Here is a 19,630-nt window from a genome sequence, read left to right as displayed (position 1 = left end):
AGTCACCAAAGAGGATGGACAACGTGGGCATTGCCCTGTTTAATTCCCCATAAAAAAGAAAAAGGATGGAAAACGTTGAATTTAGGTAGTACGAGTTTTCTTTATTAGTTGACTTCCCCTTACTACATACCCAATGTAGGAAAATTTTCTAAAATTTATCAATAGTAGTTAACGTATTTTGTAATATTTTTTAGTTCCAAATAATTGTCTATTTAAATAAAATAATTTCACTAAAAAAGAAGTCACTAACAATATATATTTTATCTGCGATATTTAACTCGGACCAACCCATTCGAGTAGAGTAGACTACCCAACTCACTACAGGATAGAGATCGATCCAGATATGTCTGCCGGTAGAGTAGGGTACGAATTTAGGGTATATCCTACCCTACCCTATTCGCAGCCCTATATATAACACATATTTTTATAAAAATTAGGTATATAGTGAAGGAGGTAAGAGTTGAATTCACAACTTTCTTCATATAATAACTTATAATAAGTGAGCAATCACTAAACTAATTAGTTAATTTAATAATCTAAAGTATTAGTTTTTTTTTTTATTTTATTAATATGTATAAAATTGAAAATAATTAAATTTTATATTTGCTTTGAAAAAATTTAATATTTTTGCGAGTAGGATAGGATAGGGTAGAGTTTAGAATTTTAGGATAGAGTAGAGTTGAGAGATTCTCAACCCGTAAGTAGAATAGGATAAAAATTTAAAATTTTTAACCCACAGATAAAATTAGAATAGAGTCCAAATCCAATCCTACTCATTACCAACTCTATACTAACACGTATTTATCGTGAAATTGAGTTGTGTAACTGATAGATTACCTTATATACGCTGCTCTTTGATTTCTAGCTAATATTTTTCTTTATTTTGCTCATTCTAATGTAATAATGTTATTTTTAATTCAATTATGTTATACATACAATTTTTTATAATAGACATTATTTTGACATTAATACTTTTAAACAATTAATATATATTCTTTTTATTTATTTTATAAATTAAAAAATTTAAATATATAATTAATTAATAACAACTATATTTTTATACAAATATAAAAAACATTTAGTATATAAGACTGTGTTTGTTTATTAGCACAGGACATTGACATAAGGATACAAAGACATAAAATTGTGTTTGACAGATAAGACATAGACAAAGACATTATATCCAGAGACACTCTATGTATTGTGTGTCCATCTTGACAGTAAAGACACAAGGACACTAACAAAAAATACAATTTATTTTTTATTTTTGTTTTTATTATTTTTTTTTATTTTTCATAATTATATTTTTTTCAAATTTTTTAAATAAAAAAATGAGAATTAATTAGACTTTTATAATTTATTCTAGTTTATCACCAAATAAAATACAATAATACTAATTTTTATATCTCTATTTTTTATGTTTTATTTTTAATGTCTTATTTTATTATTTTTTTTTTCAAAACCAAAGGCAGCATAAATATTGTTATTGTTTTAAACCATTTTTTATTGTAGCTAGTTTGATGACGTAGTTTTACTTTTCTAGGAAAATGTTGACCTTTACTGTTATAAAATGATACCTAAAGGGGCAAGGTAATAAGCTAATGTAGTGGGTGAAGAGAGAATACAAATCCTTTTCTCTAATTATGTAAGATAACAATTCCATTTTCTCCAGATATGTATGTGTTAGATGTGTCTTGGAATGTAGAATCTAACTATATATATCTCTTTTATGCAGAGGAAAAAAAAAAGATTGTGAATCATGGGAGAAGTTGCGGCAAAGAAGTTATGTTTTGGCTCAGTTCAACCGTGCCAAACCAAAGTGTTGCCAAGTGCTGGTTCAGCATTCAAAGTGTGGCAAAATCCCTCTGCCAAACATTTAAAGTCCAATACCGTCCCAATTTTTGAAGGCAAAGGAGTGGAAACTGGCTTGAATCTCAATGTGCCCACCACAGAAGAAATTGATCAAGATCACATAAAAAAGATGAAGCGACGGTAATATATACTATATACATTTTTTATTTCTGCCAAATATTTTTCTAAAAAGTATACATGATTAAAAATGTGATTATTAAATTTATAATCATGTTAGGTATACATTAAAATCGTTACGAAAATCAGTTACAAATATAAAATATGTATTAAAATATAATATATGCATTAAAAATAAATTAAACTATATATATTTATATAAAAATATATAATATAATTATTTTTTATATATAAATAATATTTTTATTAAATAAATATGTTAATTATTTAAATATATAAAATGTCTAAGAACAAGGATTATTCTAGGAATAAAGTAACCGTATGGATCGGATAAGAAGTGTGTTGACTTATACGCTGAAGTATAAGTTGGGTAGTACCAAATTTTTTATATAAAGTAATTATCCAAATCCGTTTTTAAAGATTTTAAAAGTAGATATTTTAGTTTGTAAAAAAAATTAATATATAAAAATATTTTTAAAATTTTATTTTTTCAGATAAATTAGTTTTTAGTTTATTTTTTTGTTAGAGTAATTATCTATATTAGTCTCTAAAAATTTTAAAATTAGACATTTTAATTTTTAATACATAGATTAATTCTTAATATTTTTTTCTATCAGACATAACAGTCTTCTGTCTAAAAAAAGTAAAATAAAATTATTATTATTAATTGTATAATAATACTGTACCATAATTTTTGTATTTTTTGGATAAAAATAATAATAAATTTATTTATTAGATTCTTATGTATGTATTTATAATGTAAAAAGTATATATATATATATATATATATATATATATATATATATATATATATATATATATAGTCACTCAATAATAATAATAATAATAATAATAATAATAATAATAATAATAATAATAATAATAATACATAAATAAATAAATAAATAAATAAATAAATAAAATTATTAGAGATTATTCTACAAAAAATTTAAGATTGAAACTATTTGATATTTTTGTATTTAATATAACCAAAAGACGTCCTATTTTAAAAAACATGTTTGTATTAAAAAAAATGTTTTCATTTGAATTTCAAAACATCATTATTCACCTTACTTGTTTTTAATGAAAATAGTGTATTAATATGTTAGTGTCATCATCCACATGCACAAAGTTAAGTTAATAATAATAAAGATTGACATATAGTAAAAATAAAATAGACGGAAGACTGTTATATCTAGAAAAATGTTGGGGATTAATATGTGTATTAATTTTTTTTGGAGACTAAAATATCCGTTTTTAAAATTCTTGGGACTGATTTGGATAATTACTCTGTTGAAAAATAAATTAAGAATTAATTTGTCTGCCAGAATAAAATTTTAGAGATTGATCTATGTATTAATTTTTCTTAAAAACTAAAATATCCACTTTTAAAATTATTGAAACTAATTTGAATAATTACTCTTTTTTATATATATACTCGTCTAATTATATCGACCATTTTTTTGTATAGCTATTCACATTTATGATAAATATGACATGTAATTATTTTTATTAATGCAATTATAAGTACATAGAAAATTACTTATATCGATCATGCATTAAAATTAATTTTTACTTATTAATATTACTTAATGAAGTCAATGAATCTTTTTTAAATAAGTGTGTGAACGCGCATGATGGAAAGAAAAGATACACGAAAAAATATTATATAACAAGGGATTTATAAAGTAATAAAATAAAAAATTTATAGTTTTTATACTATGTCTGTTTTATTATTTTGAATCCAAAACTATTAAACTCTATTCTTTTTATTTTATCAATTTTTTATTTTAGAAAAAATTAATTCATTTTATATATTATTAAATTATATATATATATATATATATATATATATATATTGTTTACAAATTTCATTTTGATAAACTAATGATATAGAGTTTTACACAATTATTTAATTAAATTTATGCGTTTATATTTGTTTAAATAGTGAATTTAAAAATTAATTATCTTTATTAATGTGATAATATATAATTAAATATTTATATAATTTTTTTTATATTATTACTGCATTAAAATTAAATTCTTTATTTACGTTCAATATGTATTAAGTTTCTTACTTCTAAAAATTAAGGTGGAATCGATCAAAGCAATATCTAATTACTTTATACAAAAGTAAAAGCTATATTTAAGAAGAACCTTTTAAGATGGTCTTAAAATACTTCTTACTCTATATTTGTGTTAAGTTGTTTTAATTGTGTATAGGATGGCAAATCGAGAATATGCAAGGAATCACAGACTAAAGGAAAAGAACCACGTGATCAATTTGGAAAAGCAAGTCAGTTCTCTTGAGGTGATTATTATTATTATTAGGACAATTTATTTGAATAAAATATTTAAAAATTAATTTTATTTAAATATAATTTTTAAATAGTAAGATGTAAATATAATTTTTTACGAATTTATAGAAATTACTACTGGTAATAGCGGTTTAGAGGAGAATCAAGTGGAACAGTGGACAAGTAGAAATTGCTATAAGCAGCAACAGTTTCTATTCAAGTGGGCGTGGTCATAAATCGCTATAGACAGTAGCGGTTTATGTGTGCTGTATGCATATGGTGCTTGTCTATATATACTCCTCTAAGGCAATGAGGTAGTATTGGAGTGCTATTTTTTACAAATGAATGGTGCGGAGAGTTTTTTAACTCTAGTGCATTGTTCTGGTAAAATTTAGAAAAGCAAAAGGCATGGTGTTAAATTTACGAATAGGGAACCGCTTAACCTTTTTATCCGGTTGTCTTGTACGTTGGCAAATATAAAAAGCAGCATATTACAGAAGTTGGGAGTGTGTGGAACAACGTGGGTAAAGAAGTTGTTCTACAAGATTCCTATTGTTGTTGTGTCAACCAGTGTGAAGTATGAGACATTTGTGATAGGGTCCGATAAAGATATGCAGGTCTTGTTTCACTGTTGGCGAAGTTTTTCTGAGGCTAGAATGCCCGAGTTGTTTGCCAAGTTAGAAGATGGTGTCGACAACTCTGGGGTATCAGCGCCGAATCCTCAATCGACGATGATGGGGGGTGCCTCAACGTCGATGCCTGTGATAGCACCTATTTGTCAACTCCCTGATCCTCTATGTGTTGCGGTTGGTACTGCTGGTGTGCCTCGTGGTGTTCCTGATTTTGCAGTTGAGACTAGACCGGATCGAGTTGAAAATGCGATGCGAGACAATGATTTTGACGATGAGCTGATTAACATTATTGGGGACAGTGATGATATTCCGAGCAATCCACATATACTCGATGGGCCATCGAGTTCCGGCACACAACAATATCCTTCACACTTGTCAATGTTGAACTTGGAAGCCATAGGCCAATAGCCAGACATCGATGCAACCTTTGGGGGTCAGGATCTGCATGATACAACTGCTTTAATGGAATTTTAGATTGGCCAATCTTTCCAAAGTAAGAAGGAAGTTGTGCTGAGCGTAAAGGATTACAGCATCCGGCGTGGAGTTGAGTATAGGGTGATGGAGTCGGACCATCTTAAATACCACAGGAGATGCAAGGAGTTCGCCAAAGGATGCATGTGGATGATTCATATCACGCTCTGACAAAGGAAGAGCATTTGGGAAGTGAGGAGGTACAACGGACCGCACACGTATTTGGCCACATCGATATCTAGTAATCACAGGCAGCTTGATTATCATGTCATATGTGCTAGGATCTTTCCGTTGGTTAGAGCCGATGCGTCGATTACGATAAAGGTTTTGCAGGAAGCAACTGAGGCAAACTATGGTTTCAGGCCTAGCTACAGAAAGGTCTGGATGGCGAAGCAGAAGGCAGTAGCATAGATATACAGTGACTGAGAGGAGTCTTATGGCGAGTTGCCCCTTGGATCCTTGGGGTGACATCCACCATGGAGGGTATGATTGCTCTGTTGAAGACCTCTCCGGTTAGAGTGGGTGATCAAGTTGATGAATCAACTGTCTGATGCAACGAGATAATTTATAACCCTTTGCTCATTCCCATCATTTGGTGGTAAGTATGCTGCCCACCTGAATGATAGTAAGCGGTAAGATGAAGGTTTAACATGACATATAATAGTTTATCAACTTGAAACAAATAAACGATACCTGGATGCCAACGGAAATAAAAAATCCTCAAACCCTGCGACGTCAAAGAGGGAAACCGCCAGAAGATCCAACTCTGTAGTAGCTGGAGATGACCCCCCAAGTTGGTGCCATTTCAGTTCGCCACCCGACACATGCATTGATACAACCATGCAAATGCGGTGGACCCCCAGCTATAACTGCCCAGGTCATCAAGATTCGCTACAAAGGGCAACCACCGAATATGAACCCGGTTCGCACACTTGTACCTAAATAATTGAGTGGGTAACAACATCATAATATAGGCACGTGCGTACATGCGAACAGTGTCCTCGGTCGCATTTGCTGGTAACACCCTAAACCTCTCATGGAACCATGTGAAGTGATTGTCATTTGTTTGACCTTATTTGGTGGTGGCAGCTCACCGAATAACTCCTGAAACCATTCCCAAACTGGTCGGCCACCCTCCATGAATTTTCAAACTCAGTCAGGCACCCACTAACGGCCTTTCCATTAACAGGAAACCCAAGTTGAAATGCCACATCTTGCAGTGTGACGGCGCACTTTCTGAAAGGCATATGAAAAGTGCGTCTCAGGTCTCAGGATGCCACCTCTCGATGAACGCACTGGCCATAGGCTCATCCAACCAGAATCAACAACTGTTTAGCCTGGCCAAGTGGTACAAACCAGCCCTCTCCAAATAAGGTATGATCCGTTCATGTATAGGCATATTCTGTTGCCGCCGAACACTGTAGATACACCTACTCGGCTGCACCATACAGTAAACATAACCACAACACAGTTAAATTCTACTTGCAACACGATAAAACCCTAACTAATTACAACAAATAATTAAATAATTGCATAATTAAACAATTAAATAATTATTCAATTAAGAAAATTAAATCAGCAAATAAAATTAATAAATAATTAAAAAGAACCCTAAACATATTAACACTAAATAATTAAAAATTATTCTACTTCATACATGCATAGTCACTAAATAACATCCGATCCATAGCCTCTCTAATTACGATATCACAACAACATCTAACATTGTATCCGCATTCAATCTAACACCCTAAACTATAAATCTTAAGGTATACTAATGTCCATGTCCTATATGCTACAACATACCACACTTTATATTCCAAAATCTAATTATTCAACTGTAAAGGTTAAAATATAAATTCTAACTCCTATACCCTATACATATTAGATTCTATTTTACAAAATTCTAATACTCAGAAAAATAAAAACAAGCTAACCTCGTCGACAATGGCACTGGTAACGTAGGTAATGTCGTTTAGTCATTACAAGTTCTGTTCGTCTGCCATGATGTCCAATTGAAGGTCAGCGCTGAGAAAACTCGAATCCACTCCAAAGTTCTCCCGCCCCTCTCTCTACAATTTTCTCTCTCTAACAATATTCAAACTCCACGCCTAATGAAGAATTCGCGATTGGCTTTCGCGGTTTTATAGTCACTTTTAACATAAACCGCTGCTGCTTCTAGCGATTTACTTACACGCACCACAACACATAAACTGTTACTGCCTGTAGCGATTTCTGACCACGTCCACTTGTACAGAAACCGCTGCTATTTATAGCAGTTTCTGTTTGTCCACTGTTTCACGAGTCGCGATTTATGTACTCTTCTAAATCGCTACTGTCAGTAGCTGTTTCTATAGATTTGTAAAAAATTACATTTGTGTTTTGCTGTTTGAAAAGTTGTATGAATAAAATTGAACTGTAAATATTTTATTTAAGTGTATTATTATTATTATTATTATTATTTATGAACAAGGGTGATTATTAACTGGTTGTACAAAAAAATTATATAAATATAAAAAATAATTATTAAAGTAGTCATGATATATTTATTTATATATATAATTATTTATATTTATTATATATATTTTCTAGCTTGGTAATTAACTAAAAATATAATCAAACTTTTCACTCCAAGGACCAAGACAACAAAAAATTTGCAGCAAACTAATCAAATAATCTTTTACACAGCAAAATAATTTTTTTTTGTATTTTATTACATTATTTAATAAAAAAGTTGATTATAATTATGAATATGATATCATTTGGTATTTTGAGAGTGGTAGCTAACTAGCTAATTGACTGGAAATTTTTGCTGTACATGCCAAAAATTGATTATAAAAATGTAATTTTGGAGTACTAGCTGGCTCCCATTTAATCTAAGTCAATTTTATTTGCATAGTCATCATTGAAATAAATGAGTTTTTTTTTTTTTTTTTTTGTAAAGCGCATTTTATTCCATTAGGTAGAATAAATAAGTTATTGAATAACGTGACAAAAAATTGTGATAAAAAATAAAAATATCATGATCATAGAACTATGATTATGCTGGATTAGTTTATAGTAAAAGTCGCGACTTAGAATAAGAGAATAGTGACCATTAATTTATAATTATGATCACAAATTTAAAATATGGACATAGACAAAAAATATTATCGTGTGGAATATTAAAAAGTTTCTCCTTCTCTATACACACATATATAAATGTTGTTAAAATTAAAAAATGTTAAATAATAAAAAATTTTTTTAATTTTAATAATGTTTTTTAAAGTACCATAATCACTATAATATAAAGACCATAGCAAAATATATATATATTAGATTTTAGTTTTAGTATGCTTATATTTATGTTGGCTAATTAAGTATTATTAAAATTAAAGTCATTTTTTTTACATCTTAAAAAGTAGAAACACTTCTTTTAGTAACGATTTTTAAAAAAAATATTATTGAATAATAAAAAATATTATTTTAATTTTAGTAATACTTTAACTACCATAGCTACCATATATAATATAGGAAGAGTTTTAAGTGTACCAAAAATATCGGTATTTCAGTTATTTTAACCGTTGATCTAAATTATAAAAAATATATATAATATAGTATAAATTAAAATTAACGGTTAAAACAACTGAAACACCGGTGTCCTCGATACGCTTAAAAGTTTTCCTATAGTATAAACATATTAGAATGATTATGTATGTATGTATCATGTATGTATGTATGTATGAATTACAATTTGTAATTAACTTTTTCCTAAGGCAAAGATATCCAACGTTCAAGCACAAATTGAGGAAAGCAAGAGTTACAAACGTTCAATGCTGAATGAGCAACATCAAATGAAGTTACGAATGGCTGCTCTTGAAAACGATAGAGTTGTTATCCAAGGTCTCTCTCTCTCATATTACTTATTAATTAACTTTTTTATTTGTTAAATATATAGTAAATAACAACAAATATAAAATTAGTTCAGATGATAATTAAATAAATTAACTCAAAACTAAGAATTTTAGATTCAATTCTTAAAAATAACACAATACTATCTTCTATTATCCTTATATAATTTTGCTATCTATGATTATGAAATTTTAACAACACTTGAAAAGTATTAGAAACAAGAGATCAAGCTGAGAAAAGTGTTTTTGTGTATTATTCAATTTGTTGAAAAGGTACAATAATATATAAAGGGTATTTATAGGTGCTAGATGAATCAAAGTAATAAAGGCATAGAATTCTACAATTAATATACAGATATGCTATATAAATATAGACGATCCTAATTGATCTAAATTGATTCTAACGATTCTCTAACATCCCCCCTCAAACTCAAGTGGGAGCTAAGGATACCAACTTGAGTTTGGATAACAAAGTTCGGAAATGAGTCGGGTGATGAGCTTTCGTGAAGATATCAGCAGTCTGATCCAGTGTTCCAACAGCAATGAGACGAATAGCATCAATAAGGATACGTTGCCGAACAAAGTGACAATCAATCTCAATGTGTTTGGTGTGTTCATGAAACACATCATTATGGGCAATCTGAATAACACTGCAATTATCACAAAAAACATCAGTAGGGGACGACTGAGGAGCACCCAGATCTTCGAGAAGCCAACGAATCGAGATAACCTCAGCAGTGGTGTCAGCGAGGGCACGGTACTCAGCTTCTGTGCTTGAGCGAGCGGTGAACGTTTGCTTCTTAGCACGCCAAGAAATGAGAGCGTCGCCAAGGAACAAACAGTAACCAGTAGTAGAACGACGATCAGTGGGATCACCAGCCCAATCAGCATCGGAGTATGCTTGAAGGGTCAAAGAGGAATGTGCAGAAAAATAAAGGCCATGAAATAGAGTGCTTTTGACGTAGCGAAGAATGCGAAGAACTGCCGCATAGTGAGTAGTACGAGGAGCTGACAAGAACTGGCTGAGGACATGAACTGGATAGGCAATGTCTAGTCGGGTGACAATCAAGTAGACAAGACCTCCAACTAACTGCCGATAGAGAGTCGGATTATCCAAAACAATGCCATCCATAGGGGTAAATCGAACATTAGGCTCAAGAAGAGTAGACTCAGTGCGACTATCTATAATCCCAGCGCGAGCAAGAAGATCTGAAGCATACTTAACCTGAGAGAGATAGATGCCATCATCTGTGGAGATGACCTCGAGACCAAGAAAATAGCTGAGAGAACCAAGATCTTTCATTTTAAAGGTACGGTGAAGTAAGGCCTTGAGATCAGAGATACCATCAACATCATCTCTAGTAATGATCATGTCATCAACATACAAAAGTAGAAGAACAACTCCACGTTCGCTTTTACGAATGAAAAGGGCATTCTCATGAGGACTAGAAGTAAAACCAAGATTGCATATGGTAGTGCTGAACTTGTCAAATCATTCACGAGGAGCTTGCTTAAGTCCATAAAGTGCCTTGCGAAGGAGACAAACTTTACTAGAAGGACAAGGATATCCCGGAGGTGGTTTCATATAGACTTTCTTTTTTCAAATCCCATTAAGAAATGCATTCTTCACATTCATCTGACTGAGAGACCATTTTTGAACCGCGGCAATGGCAATGAGAGCTCTAACAGACGTAAGGCGAGCGACAGGAGCAAAAGTCTCTTCATAATCAATACCATACTCTTGCGTGCAACCTTGAGCAACCAAGCGTGCCTTATAACGGTCAATAGAGCCATCAGAGCTAGTCTTGATCTTGTATACCCATCTACTGCCCACAACTTCCTGATCAGAAGGATGATCAACCAAATCCCAAGTGTGTGCTTTTTCAAGTGCCTGTATTTCTTCCTACATTGCTTGTTGTCAATTTGGATTTGTGGAGAATTCTCTGAATGACTTAGGTTCATGTTGATGAAGAATAGTTGAAAAGCAATGATAATAAAGAAGATGAGGAGGTTGATTCCTTACTCTAGAAGAACAAGTGGGAGGAGGAGGCATGACGGTAGGAGCGGGATCGCCGTCTGAACTGGAATCATCGGGAGATGGAGAAGGCGGAGGAGCAGGGGCCTTGAGGGATAGACTTGGGGTAGACCCTGTAGTATCATCACTAGGAAAGAGATCAACATTTGGGTTAGTAAAAAACGGTGACGGAGTAAAAGAAATGGACTCAAAAGAGGAAAAACTAGAGAACATGTGATGCTCCCAGAAGACAACATGATGAGATATACAAATACGGCGAGAGATAGGATCCCAACAATGATAACCCTTATGTTCAGAAGCATAACCAAGAAAACAACACATGCGAGCCCGAGGTTCAAGCTTATTGTGTTCAAGAGGCTGAAGAAGGACAAAACAGACACAACCAAAAACACGGAGAGAACTGTAATCGGGAGAAGTATGATAAAGATTCTCAAAGGGAGTAGTGTTACCAAGAACAAAAGAAGGGAGTCTATTGATAGCATGAACAGCAGTGAGAATAGCTTCACCCCAAGCATGCTCAGGACAGGAAGAGGAAATAAGCATCGCACAGACAGAGTCAAGAATATGACGGTGTTTACGCTCAGCTCTTCCATTTTGTTGAGAGGTACTAGGACAAGAGAACTCGAACAAACTACCCTGTTCAGCGAGAAAATTTAAAAGTTTGGAGTCACGATATTCCATAGCATTATCACGTCTGAAAATTTTAATGACCTTTGAAAACTGAGTTCGAACTATAGTGGCAAAGTTGATATAAATCTGAGACAACTCATAACGATTAGTCATCAAATAAACCCAAGTGAAACATGAATAATCATCAATAAAGACGACAAAATATCGAGCCCCTCCCATATAAGCGGTGGGAGCGGGGCCCCAAACATCAGAATGAATAAGATCAAAAGGAGAGCATGCAATAGAGGAATTATTATTAAAGGATAAGGCAGGTTGTTTTGCAGCGTGACAAGAAATACAATCTAAAGACTCATTTTGAACTTGACCTAAAACACCCGTAGATATAAGAGGACGCAATTTTTCTAAGGAGCTATGGGCAAGACGACGGTGCCACAAGTGAAGAGTAGATGGAGAGGAAGCAGCACATAGATTTGTAGAGGGAACATGAAGGTTCTCGAGCTCAAATAAGCGTCTGACCTTACAACCAGTCCCGATGATCTTTCCCGTCCGACAATCCTGCACACGACAACCAGAAATAGAAAAAATGACCTCAAAATCGAGTTCAACAAGCTGACCGACAGAGATAAGATTAAAATTCAATTTTGGAATAAAATAAGCATAAGAAAGATGAATATTGGACTGTGAAATAATCCCGTGATGTGTTGCATGCAAGAGGGAACCATTAGCAGTGTTGACAGAAGGTGCATTTGTAGTGGGAGACAACGACGAGAAAAGATGACGCAAAGGAGACATGTGATTAAAACAACCAGAATCAAAATACCATTTAGAATTACCTGGAGGGGTGGAAAGAGTAGCGGGGGTATTACCAGAAAAAGAGAGAAGTTGCTTAAGAAGAGATTCAATATCTGATGGAGAGACAGAAGGTGTGTTGAGAGATGCGAAAGGGGTGGACTCAGTAGCAGCAGCAATAGAGGCAGGCACATGCGGAGTGTTGTTGGGATGAGGTTGATACTTGTTCTGATCTGAACGCGGTGGTCAAGTAGGACAGGTAGCAATCAAGTGACCCGAGAGCTTACAATAATGGCAGAACAGTTTCGGGCAATTGGAGCCAATGTGGCCTTTTTGTTTGCACTTACGACATTCAATAGAAGGACAGTCGGAGAAGGAATGCCCAGGCCGGTTACAGTTTCGACAGGTTTTTCCCTTTCTGTCAGTGGCAGCAAAGACAGTTTCACTTTTAGAACGAAGCAATCCTAAGCGCGTTTCTTCAGACTTAAGACGAGGAAGAGCATCTTCAAGACTAGGCAAGGGATTCTGATGAAGAAGAGAAGCCCTGACCGACTCATAGTCATCAGTAAGTGCCATCAGAAATTGGATGAGACGTGTCCGGTTCCGATAATCCTCATACGCCTTAGCATTAGTGGGATCTTTAAGAACAGGCTCACAAGAGGTCAACTGATCCCAAATAATCTCCATCTGAGCAAGAAAATCAAAAACTGCTTGGCCACGTTCTTGCTTAAGGCTATGAAGTTCCTTAAGCAGTTGGTATTGATGAAAGAGATTAGAAATAGTGTAACGTTTTGCCAAAGATCCCATACCTCTTTAGCAGTTTCAAAATGCCCAAACTGTAAATGAATGCCAGGAGTAGAAGTGTTGCGGAACCAAGTGATGATCTGATGATTTTTACTATCCCAATCTTCCAATTTCTCTGCATAGTCCTTCTCAGCATCCTCCTTGGATTTGGAGGCACCATCTTTGGATTTGTCAGTCATAGTTGGCTTGACAGGACAGGCAATATCACCAGTCACATATCGCCATAATTTTCGCCCTTTAAGAAATCCTCACATAGCTTCAACCCAATGTGCATAGTTGGAGCCATTAAGGATAACAGGGATAGGCTGAAAGACATCCGGTTTTTCCATAGTAATAGAAATAATAGCAAAAGGGAGAAGAAACTGCAAATTCGGGGCAGAAAATGAGAAAACAGAGTGCAAAATCGAAAAGAGCTCACTAAGAAATCTTAGGGAGGGTCCCGCTTGTCTGCCACGTCAGCGCCACGTCAGTAGTGACATCAGCGCCACGTCGACAGAACGATGACACGTGGCGGCGCCTGAGAGGAGCGAGATGACACGCTGGCGATGAGGTGGAACGCGGGTCAACCAGCAGGGCGGGTCGGTTGTTCGCGGGTCACTGGTTTCACGGGTCAACCAAGGATGCCTTCCGTGCGACACGTGGAAGTGCCAGGAACATCCGATCGGCACCAAGATCCAACGGCTGCTGAAGCTTCTGGAATGAGAAACAATGGAGGTGGGCAGCAAGGTTCCAGCGGCGCGTGATGGCGTGTCCGGAGGATTCTATCGGCGATGTCGGCGGCGTTGGAAAGCTGATGAAGAGAAGATCACGATGATGCTGGAGGTGACGAACCAAAGCGTCGGAAACAGATTGAAAAACAAGAGCAAAGAGGCACGGTCGGAAGAGAAAAATAAAGAGGCTATGAACAAAATTTCATTGAAAAAAAAAAACTTTAGACTCTTGATACCATGTTAGAAATAAGAGACCAAGTTGAGAAAAGTGTTTTTGTATATTATTCAGTCTGTTGAAAAGGTACAATATACAAGGGGTATTTATAGGTGCTAGATGAATCAAAGTAATAAAGACATAGAATCCTATAATTAATATACAAATATGCTATATAAATATAGACGATACTAATTGATCTAAATTGATTCTAACGATTCTCTAACAAAAAGTATAGATAAAATTGCATGAAACAATCCTATTGAATTATTAATAAAAAACATTAATTTAACAAATGCTAATTCTAATGACATGAAATTTTTAAAATTAATACAAAATAATTTTGTGCAAAATTTTAATTCTACAATAAATTTTATTTAAAAAATCCAAAATCCTAACCTGTATTTCTCACGGTACTTTGAAAAATTGTCATCGTGTAGTAATTTATCACATCTTAATTATAGATTTATTTTGAACTAAATAATATAGCTGATTTTCTTGAAGAAATATAGAGTATACATGTTATAAAAAAGATAAATGAATAAAAATAGAAAAAATTTAATCCTAAAGAAAATAGATCATTAATAAAGGAAATCGAACAATTAATTAAAAAAAATTGTTTTAAAATTTTGGTATCAGAACCAATTAACGATTTACTTTTAAAAAGGGTGCGATCAAATTATTTTTTTTGAAGAAAAAAGTGTGATCAAATTTAAAAATGTTGCTATATGTTTAGAATAATAAAAAAAATGTTACCAAACATCGTAGAAGTCACCCATATAAAATTTGAAAGTATCTTTTTTGTCCTTAATATTTGGGATAAGTTCCAAAGTTGTTCCTAACGTTTCAATTAGGGGTGTGCATGGGCCGGGTGAAACCAGGTTTGATGTGACCCAGACCCGGCCCGAAATATATACCGGGTCTATTTGTTAGACCCGAACCCGATCCTAGACCCGATGAAACCTATACACTTTCGGGCCACGATTATACCGGGTAAAAACCGGGCCGTTAACATTATATTACCTTGATATCTTCTTGTAAGTTAGCATGTAAAAATATCCAAATTTCCAAGACTCTAACCATTATTTGACATGATAAATTCACTTAGAAAAATATAATAAGAACTAACTCTTCTCTAAGCTTAAAGTATAACCATAATCAATACTAATATTGCCTAATAACACCAAATATTTAAATCAATATAAATAACACAAGATTATGCATTAGTCTAAAGTTTTATGCATTTTAAACATAAAATATTAACTTATAGTCTTATATATAATGACTAATAATACAAAATATTAAGGTTTACAATACTTAAATTTCACATAATAATAGCCATTATCCATCACTAATAACACAAAATATTAATTATGTATGATGACCGGGCCACCGGGCCGATTTCGGGTGACCCGAGCTATGGCCCGGACCCGACCCGAAATAATGACCGGGTCTACTTTTGAGACCCATACCCGACCCTAGACCTGATGAAATCACATCAAATTAGCCCCTAAAGTGTTTGGGACCGGGCCGGGTCTTCGGGCCGGGCCGGGCCATGCACACCCCTAGTTTCAATCATCCTATTTAAGTCCCTAACATTTTAAAATTGACTCAATGTTGTCTTGCCATTAGGGATCTGATAATAGAATTGGCGGTGGGACAAAATTGAGACGATTTTGAAACGTTAGGGACTTAAATAGAACGAAAACGTTGGGGACAAAAACGATACATAGAAATAAATTTTAATTTTATCCTTCAATAATATCAATTTTTTACTGTACATATAGTATTTAATTATTTTTTAATCACGTCTAAGTAAATTACAGTTAATCACATTACTTTCATTCTAAATAAATTAATTTTTTTTATAATTTTACTCTTAAATATAATTTTGTTATAAATAAATAAATTTTACACTTTCATTATAAATAATGTAATTTTACTTTCATTACTTAATCACATTACTTATATTTTTTTATAATTTTACACTTTCATTCTAAATAGATTAATTTTTTTATTATTTTACACTTAAAGTAATGTTATTTTTTTATAAATAAATAAATTTTATACTTTCATTCTAAATAATGTAATTTTACTTTCATTACTTAATCACATTACTTATAATTTTTTTTTATAATTTTACACTTTCATTCTAATCACATTATATTATTTATTTAGAATAAATGTATAAAGTTTATTTAAATAACAAAAATACCCCTTATCCCCAACCTTTCACTCTTCTTCTTCTTCCATTATCAAAATTGATAATCATTAACAAAATTACTTTTTCCTCCATTAACCAAATTTAGAACCATTAACAAAATTCAGAACTAAAATTCTCTTCTTCTTCCATTAACAAAATTCAGATTTAATTACAAGAATAAAAAATCTCCAAATTCATCTCTAATTAAAAGAACAAAAAATGGGAGGCATCATTAAAACGTCTTTCAAAAACATAATCAATAAAAAACATCTCTAATATAACCGTGCAATATCTCATTCACAAGAGATGCAACTAATAAAAAACATAGTTAATCAAAGAAGGAAACAAAGCAGAGCAACAAATGTTAATTGAAGAAGGGGGAGTCGTGAAACTAACTTCGCTGCCGAAAGAGGAAGACATGCGTGCTGCTGCCAGTGTTGAGTCATCGGCGCCAATCACTGCTGTGCGGAGCTCTTGTGGAGCCTCAAGTCGGAGCGGAGACTCAACCTGGAGAAGTTATAACGGTTCGGATCTGTCCGCGAGAACTGAACTGGAGTGGAACTGAAAACGGAAGGGAGGGGAAGAAGATTTTGCCGGTGACGGTGGAGGTTCTGGCGAGGACGAGTCAGGTAGTCATGAGTCACCGCAGTTTTCTGTCATCTTCATCATTGTTTCGGTCGTGAGTCACGAGTCACGGTGGAGATTCCGGCGAGCGAATGCTTTCCTTCATGATCGCCGTTCAGCAAGAGAGATCGAGGGTTGTGTTTATGTTTTTTGTTTGAAGAGAGTTTCTCGGGATAGAGAGGGTTTGGGGTTCATGTGGCGTGTAGATCTGGAACCACTGAGAAGAAGGAGATGAAAAATAGAAGACTTGTTCTTCAGATATGCAACTTTTGGGATTCATGTTCTTTGCTTGAAGAGTGAAAGGTTGGGGATAAGGGGTATTTTTGTCATTTATAAAAATATTTTATACAAAAGGACGATTTTAATATCAAATAAAACGTTGGGAACAATTTTAAATTGAAAATTACGTTGGGGACGGTTTCGATTCTGACCCTAAACGTTAGGGACCAAAATAATACTTATCCGTAAAATTATAAAAAAAAAAATTTATTTAGAATGAAAGTAATGTGACTAAGTGTAATTTACTTAGATGAGATTAAAAAATAATTGAATACTATGTATAGTAAAAAATTGATATTATTGAAAGATAAAATTAAAATTTATTTCTATGTATCGTTTTTGTTTCCAACATTTTTGTCCTATTTGAGTCCCGAAGGTTTCAAAATCGTCTCAATTTTGTTCTGCCGTCAATTCTGTTAACGGATCCCTAACGGCAGGACAACATTGAGTTAATTTTGAAACGTTAGGGACCTAAATAGGACGATTGAAACGTTAGAGACAATTTTGGGACTTACTCCAAACGTTGGGGACAAAATCGATACTTTACTCATAAATATATTATGAAAGATATTTTAGAAAAGAAAAATTGTAGACCAAATTTGAAAAACTTATAAATGATTATTGGATCCTGTAAATTGATGATTTCCCTAATGTTATTATGTCTCAACTATAGAGCTGATTTGACCTATGTTTTATTTTAGATCAAATTGAACATAACAAAGCAGAAGTGAAGAGGTTGGTGATGAAAAGACTCCAAATGATCAAACAGTCTCAAAACTTAGAACATGCAATTAATTCAATGCCAACTCCACCTTCTGATAATGTTTACTCAAATTCAAGGTAAGAACTAAGAACATATCATCATAGACAATAATAGCAGAATTCTTAATTTTGTATGTATATGAAGATTATGAACCAGAGTAGTGGGTTTTGAATAGTCACATTTTTCATAATATATAACTTAGATATTGGTAATTCAATCCAGAGAAAATATAATAAAATATTTGCAGAAGATGATATATAATTATACATGTGAAATATCATAAAAGCGTTTTTTATCATTAGAATTATTGTCGGATTTTTTTAACTGTAACTTCTATCGGATTTGGCGTCATAATATTCGACGAAAATTCACAGAATATTCGTACTGTTTTACAATGACGAAATTTAAGATTTAATGAGTATTTTAAGATAGCGCAAAAAGAATTATATTATGTACATAGATTTAATTTAATCTAGTTTATAATACACTTTTATTACTTTCAATTAATCTCTAATTGTTTTATTTTTTCCTCTCCTTTTCGTTTTTGATGTTGAACAGCAGTTTTGATCATCATTGGGTTTACTCAAAATAAAAATCAAAGGCAATGAGCTCTGGGAGATGTGCTTAGCTGCAATGCAAATTAAATACACCACCAAATTAGTACTAAGAGTTTGGCAATTTACTTAAATTTTTATAATGTTTGCTAACACCTTAAAGTTTGGAAACATTTCAAGCATTATGACCTTGTTTGTTTTTTTATTTTTACTTTTTTGGTTTCAAAGAATAAGTAGCTTTGTTTTATTTTAGTAAAATAGACTATTTGCATTCCGGGGTATTAAAATTTAGATTATTTAACATATCTTTCTTGGTACACCATTGGTATTTGGTAATGTGGTATTAACATTGTTTAGTTATAAATTTCATTTTGCAGTGCACTTCATCAATGTCAAATAGGTCAAGGCATTATGAAAGTATTTGACTTGTTTTAATTTTTTTAACAAATAAAATAAAAATGTTTTTTATTGAAAATATGACTTTCACAAATTTGTAGAAATTTTATAAAATAGTCAATATTCTTTTTTTAAAAAAATAGTTTTAGTTATTTTAAAAATATTAAATAAAGCAGCTTTCGATAGGCTAAAATCTGTTTTCAATTTTTTTTTCCAATTATATATATACAAATCTTAACTCATTAAAATTTTCATTCATCTTTTTTCTTCATTATATGTTCTCACTTTTCTTCAATTATTTTGTGGTATTTTGTTATAATCGGTTAATGTGGAGATAAAAATCACTATTT

General features: G+C 32.6%; 1 protein-coding gene across 1 annotated transcript; it reads left to right on the top strand.

Moving 5' to 3' along the window:
* The first annotated feature begins 1,592 nt into the window (after positions 1–1,592).
* On the top strand, positions 1,593–18,977 carry LOC110268974 (uncharacterized). Its single transcript, XM_021116171.2, has 6 exons — positions 1,593–1,645; positions 1,736–1,992; positions 4,213–4,300; positions 9,145–9,271; positions 18,269–18,407; positions 18,892–18,977. The coding sequence occupies exons 2-6, from the start codon at positions 1,760–1,762 to the stop codon at positions 18,920–18,922; spliced, it is 618 nt and encodes a 205-aa protein (XP_020971830.1). The 5' UTR covers positions 1,593–1,645; positions 1,736–1,759; the 3' UTR covers positions 18,923–18,977.
* Positions 18,978–19,630: the final 653 nt, after the last annotated feature.

Source organism: Arachis ipaensis, chromosome B1 (assembly GCF_059453495.1).
Source record: "Arachis ipaensis isolate K30076 ecotype BB chromosome B1, ASM5945349v1, whole genome shotgun sequence".
In the NCBI taxonomy this organism is placed as follows: domain Eukaryota; kingdom Viridiplantae; phylum Streptophyta; class Magnoliopsida; order Fabales; family Fabaceae; genus Arachis; species Arachis ipaensis.
The sequence above is the reverse complement of the archived record's forward strand: the minus strand, read 5'-3'. Positions and strand labels throughout refer to the sequence as shown.

Coding starts and splice junctions, on each gene's coding strand:
- LOC110268974 (XM_021116171.2), top strand. CDS start 1,760: ATGGGAGAAGTTGCGGCAAAGAAGTTATGTTTTGGCTCAGTTCAACCG. Junction 1,993..4,212: donor ATAAAAAAGATGAAGCGACG/GTAATATATACT, acceptor AATTGTGTATAG/GATGGCAAATCGAGAATATG. Junction 4,301..9,144: donor AGCAAGTCAGTTCTCTTGAG/GTGATTATTATT, acceptor CTTTTTCCTAAG/GCAAAGATATCCAACGTTCA.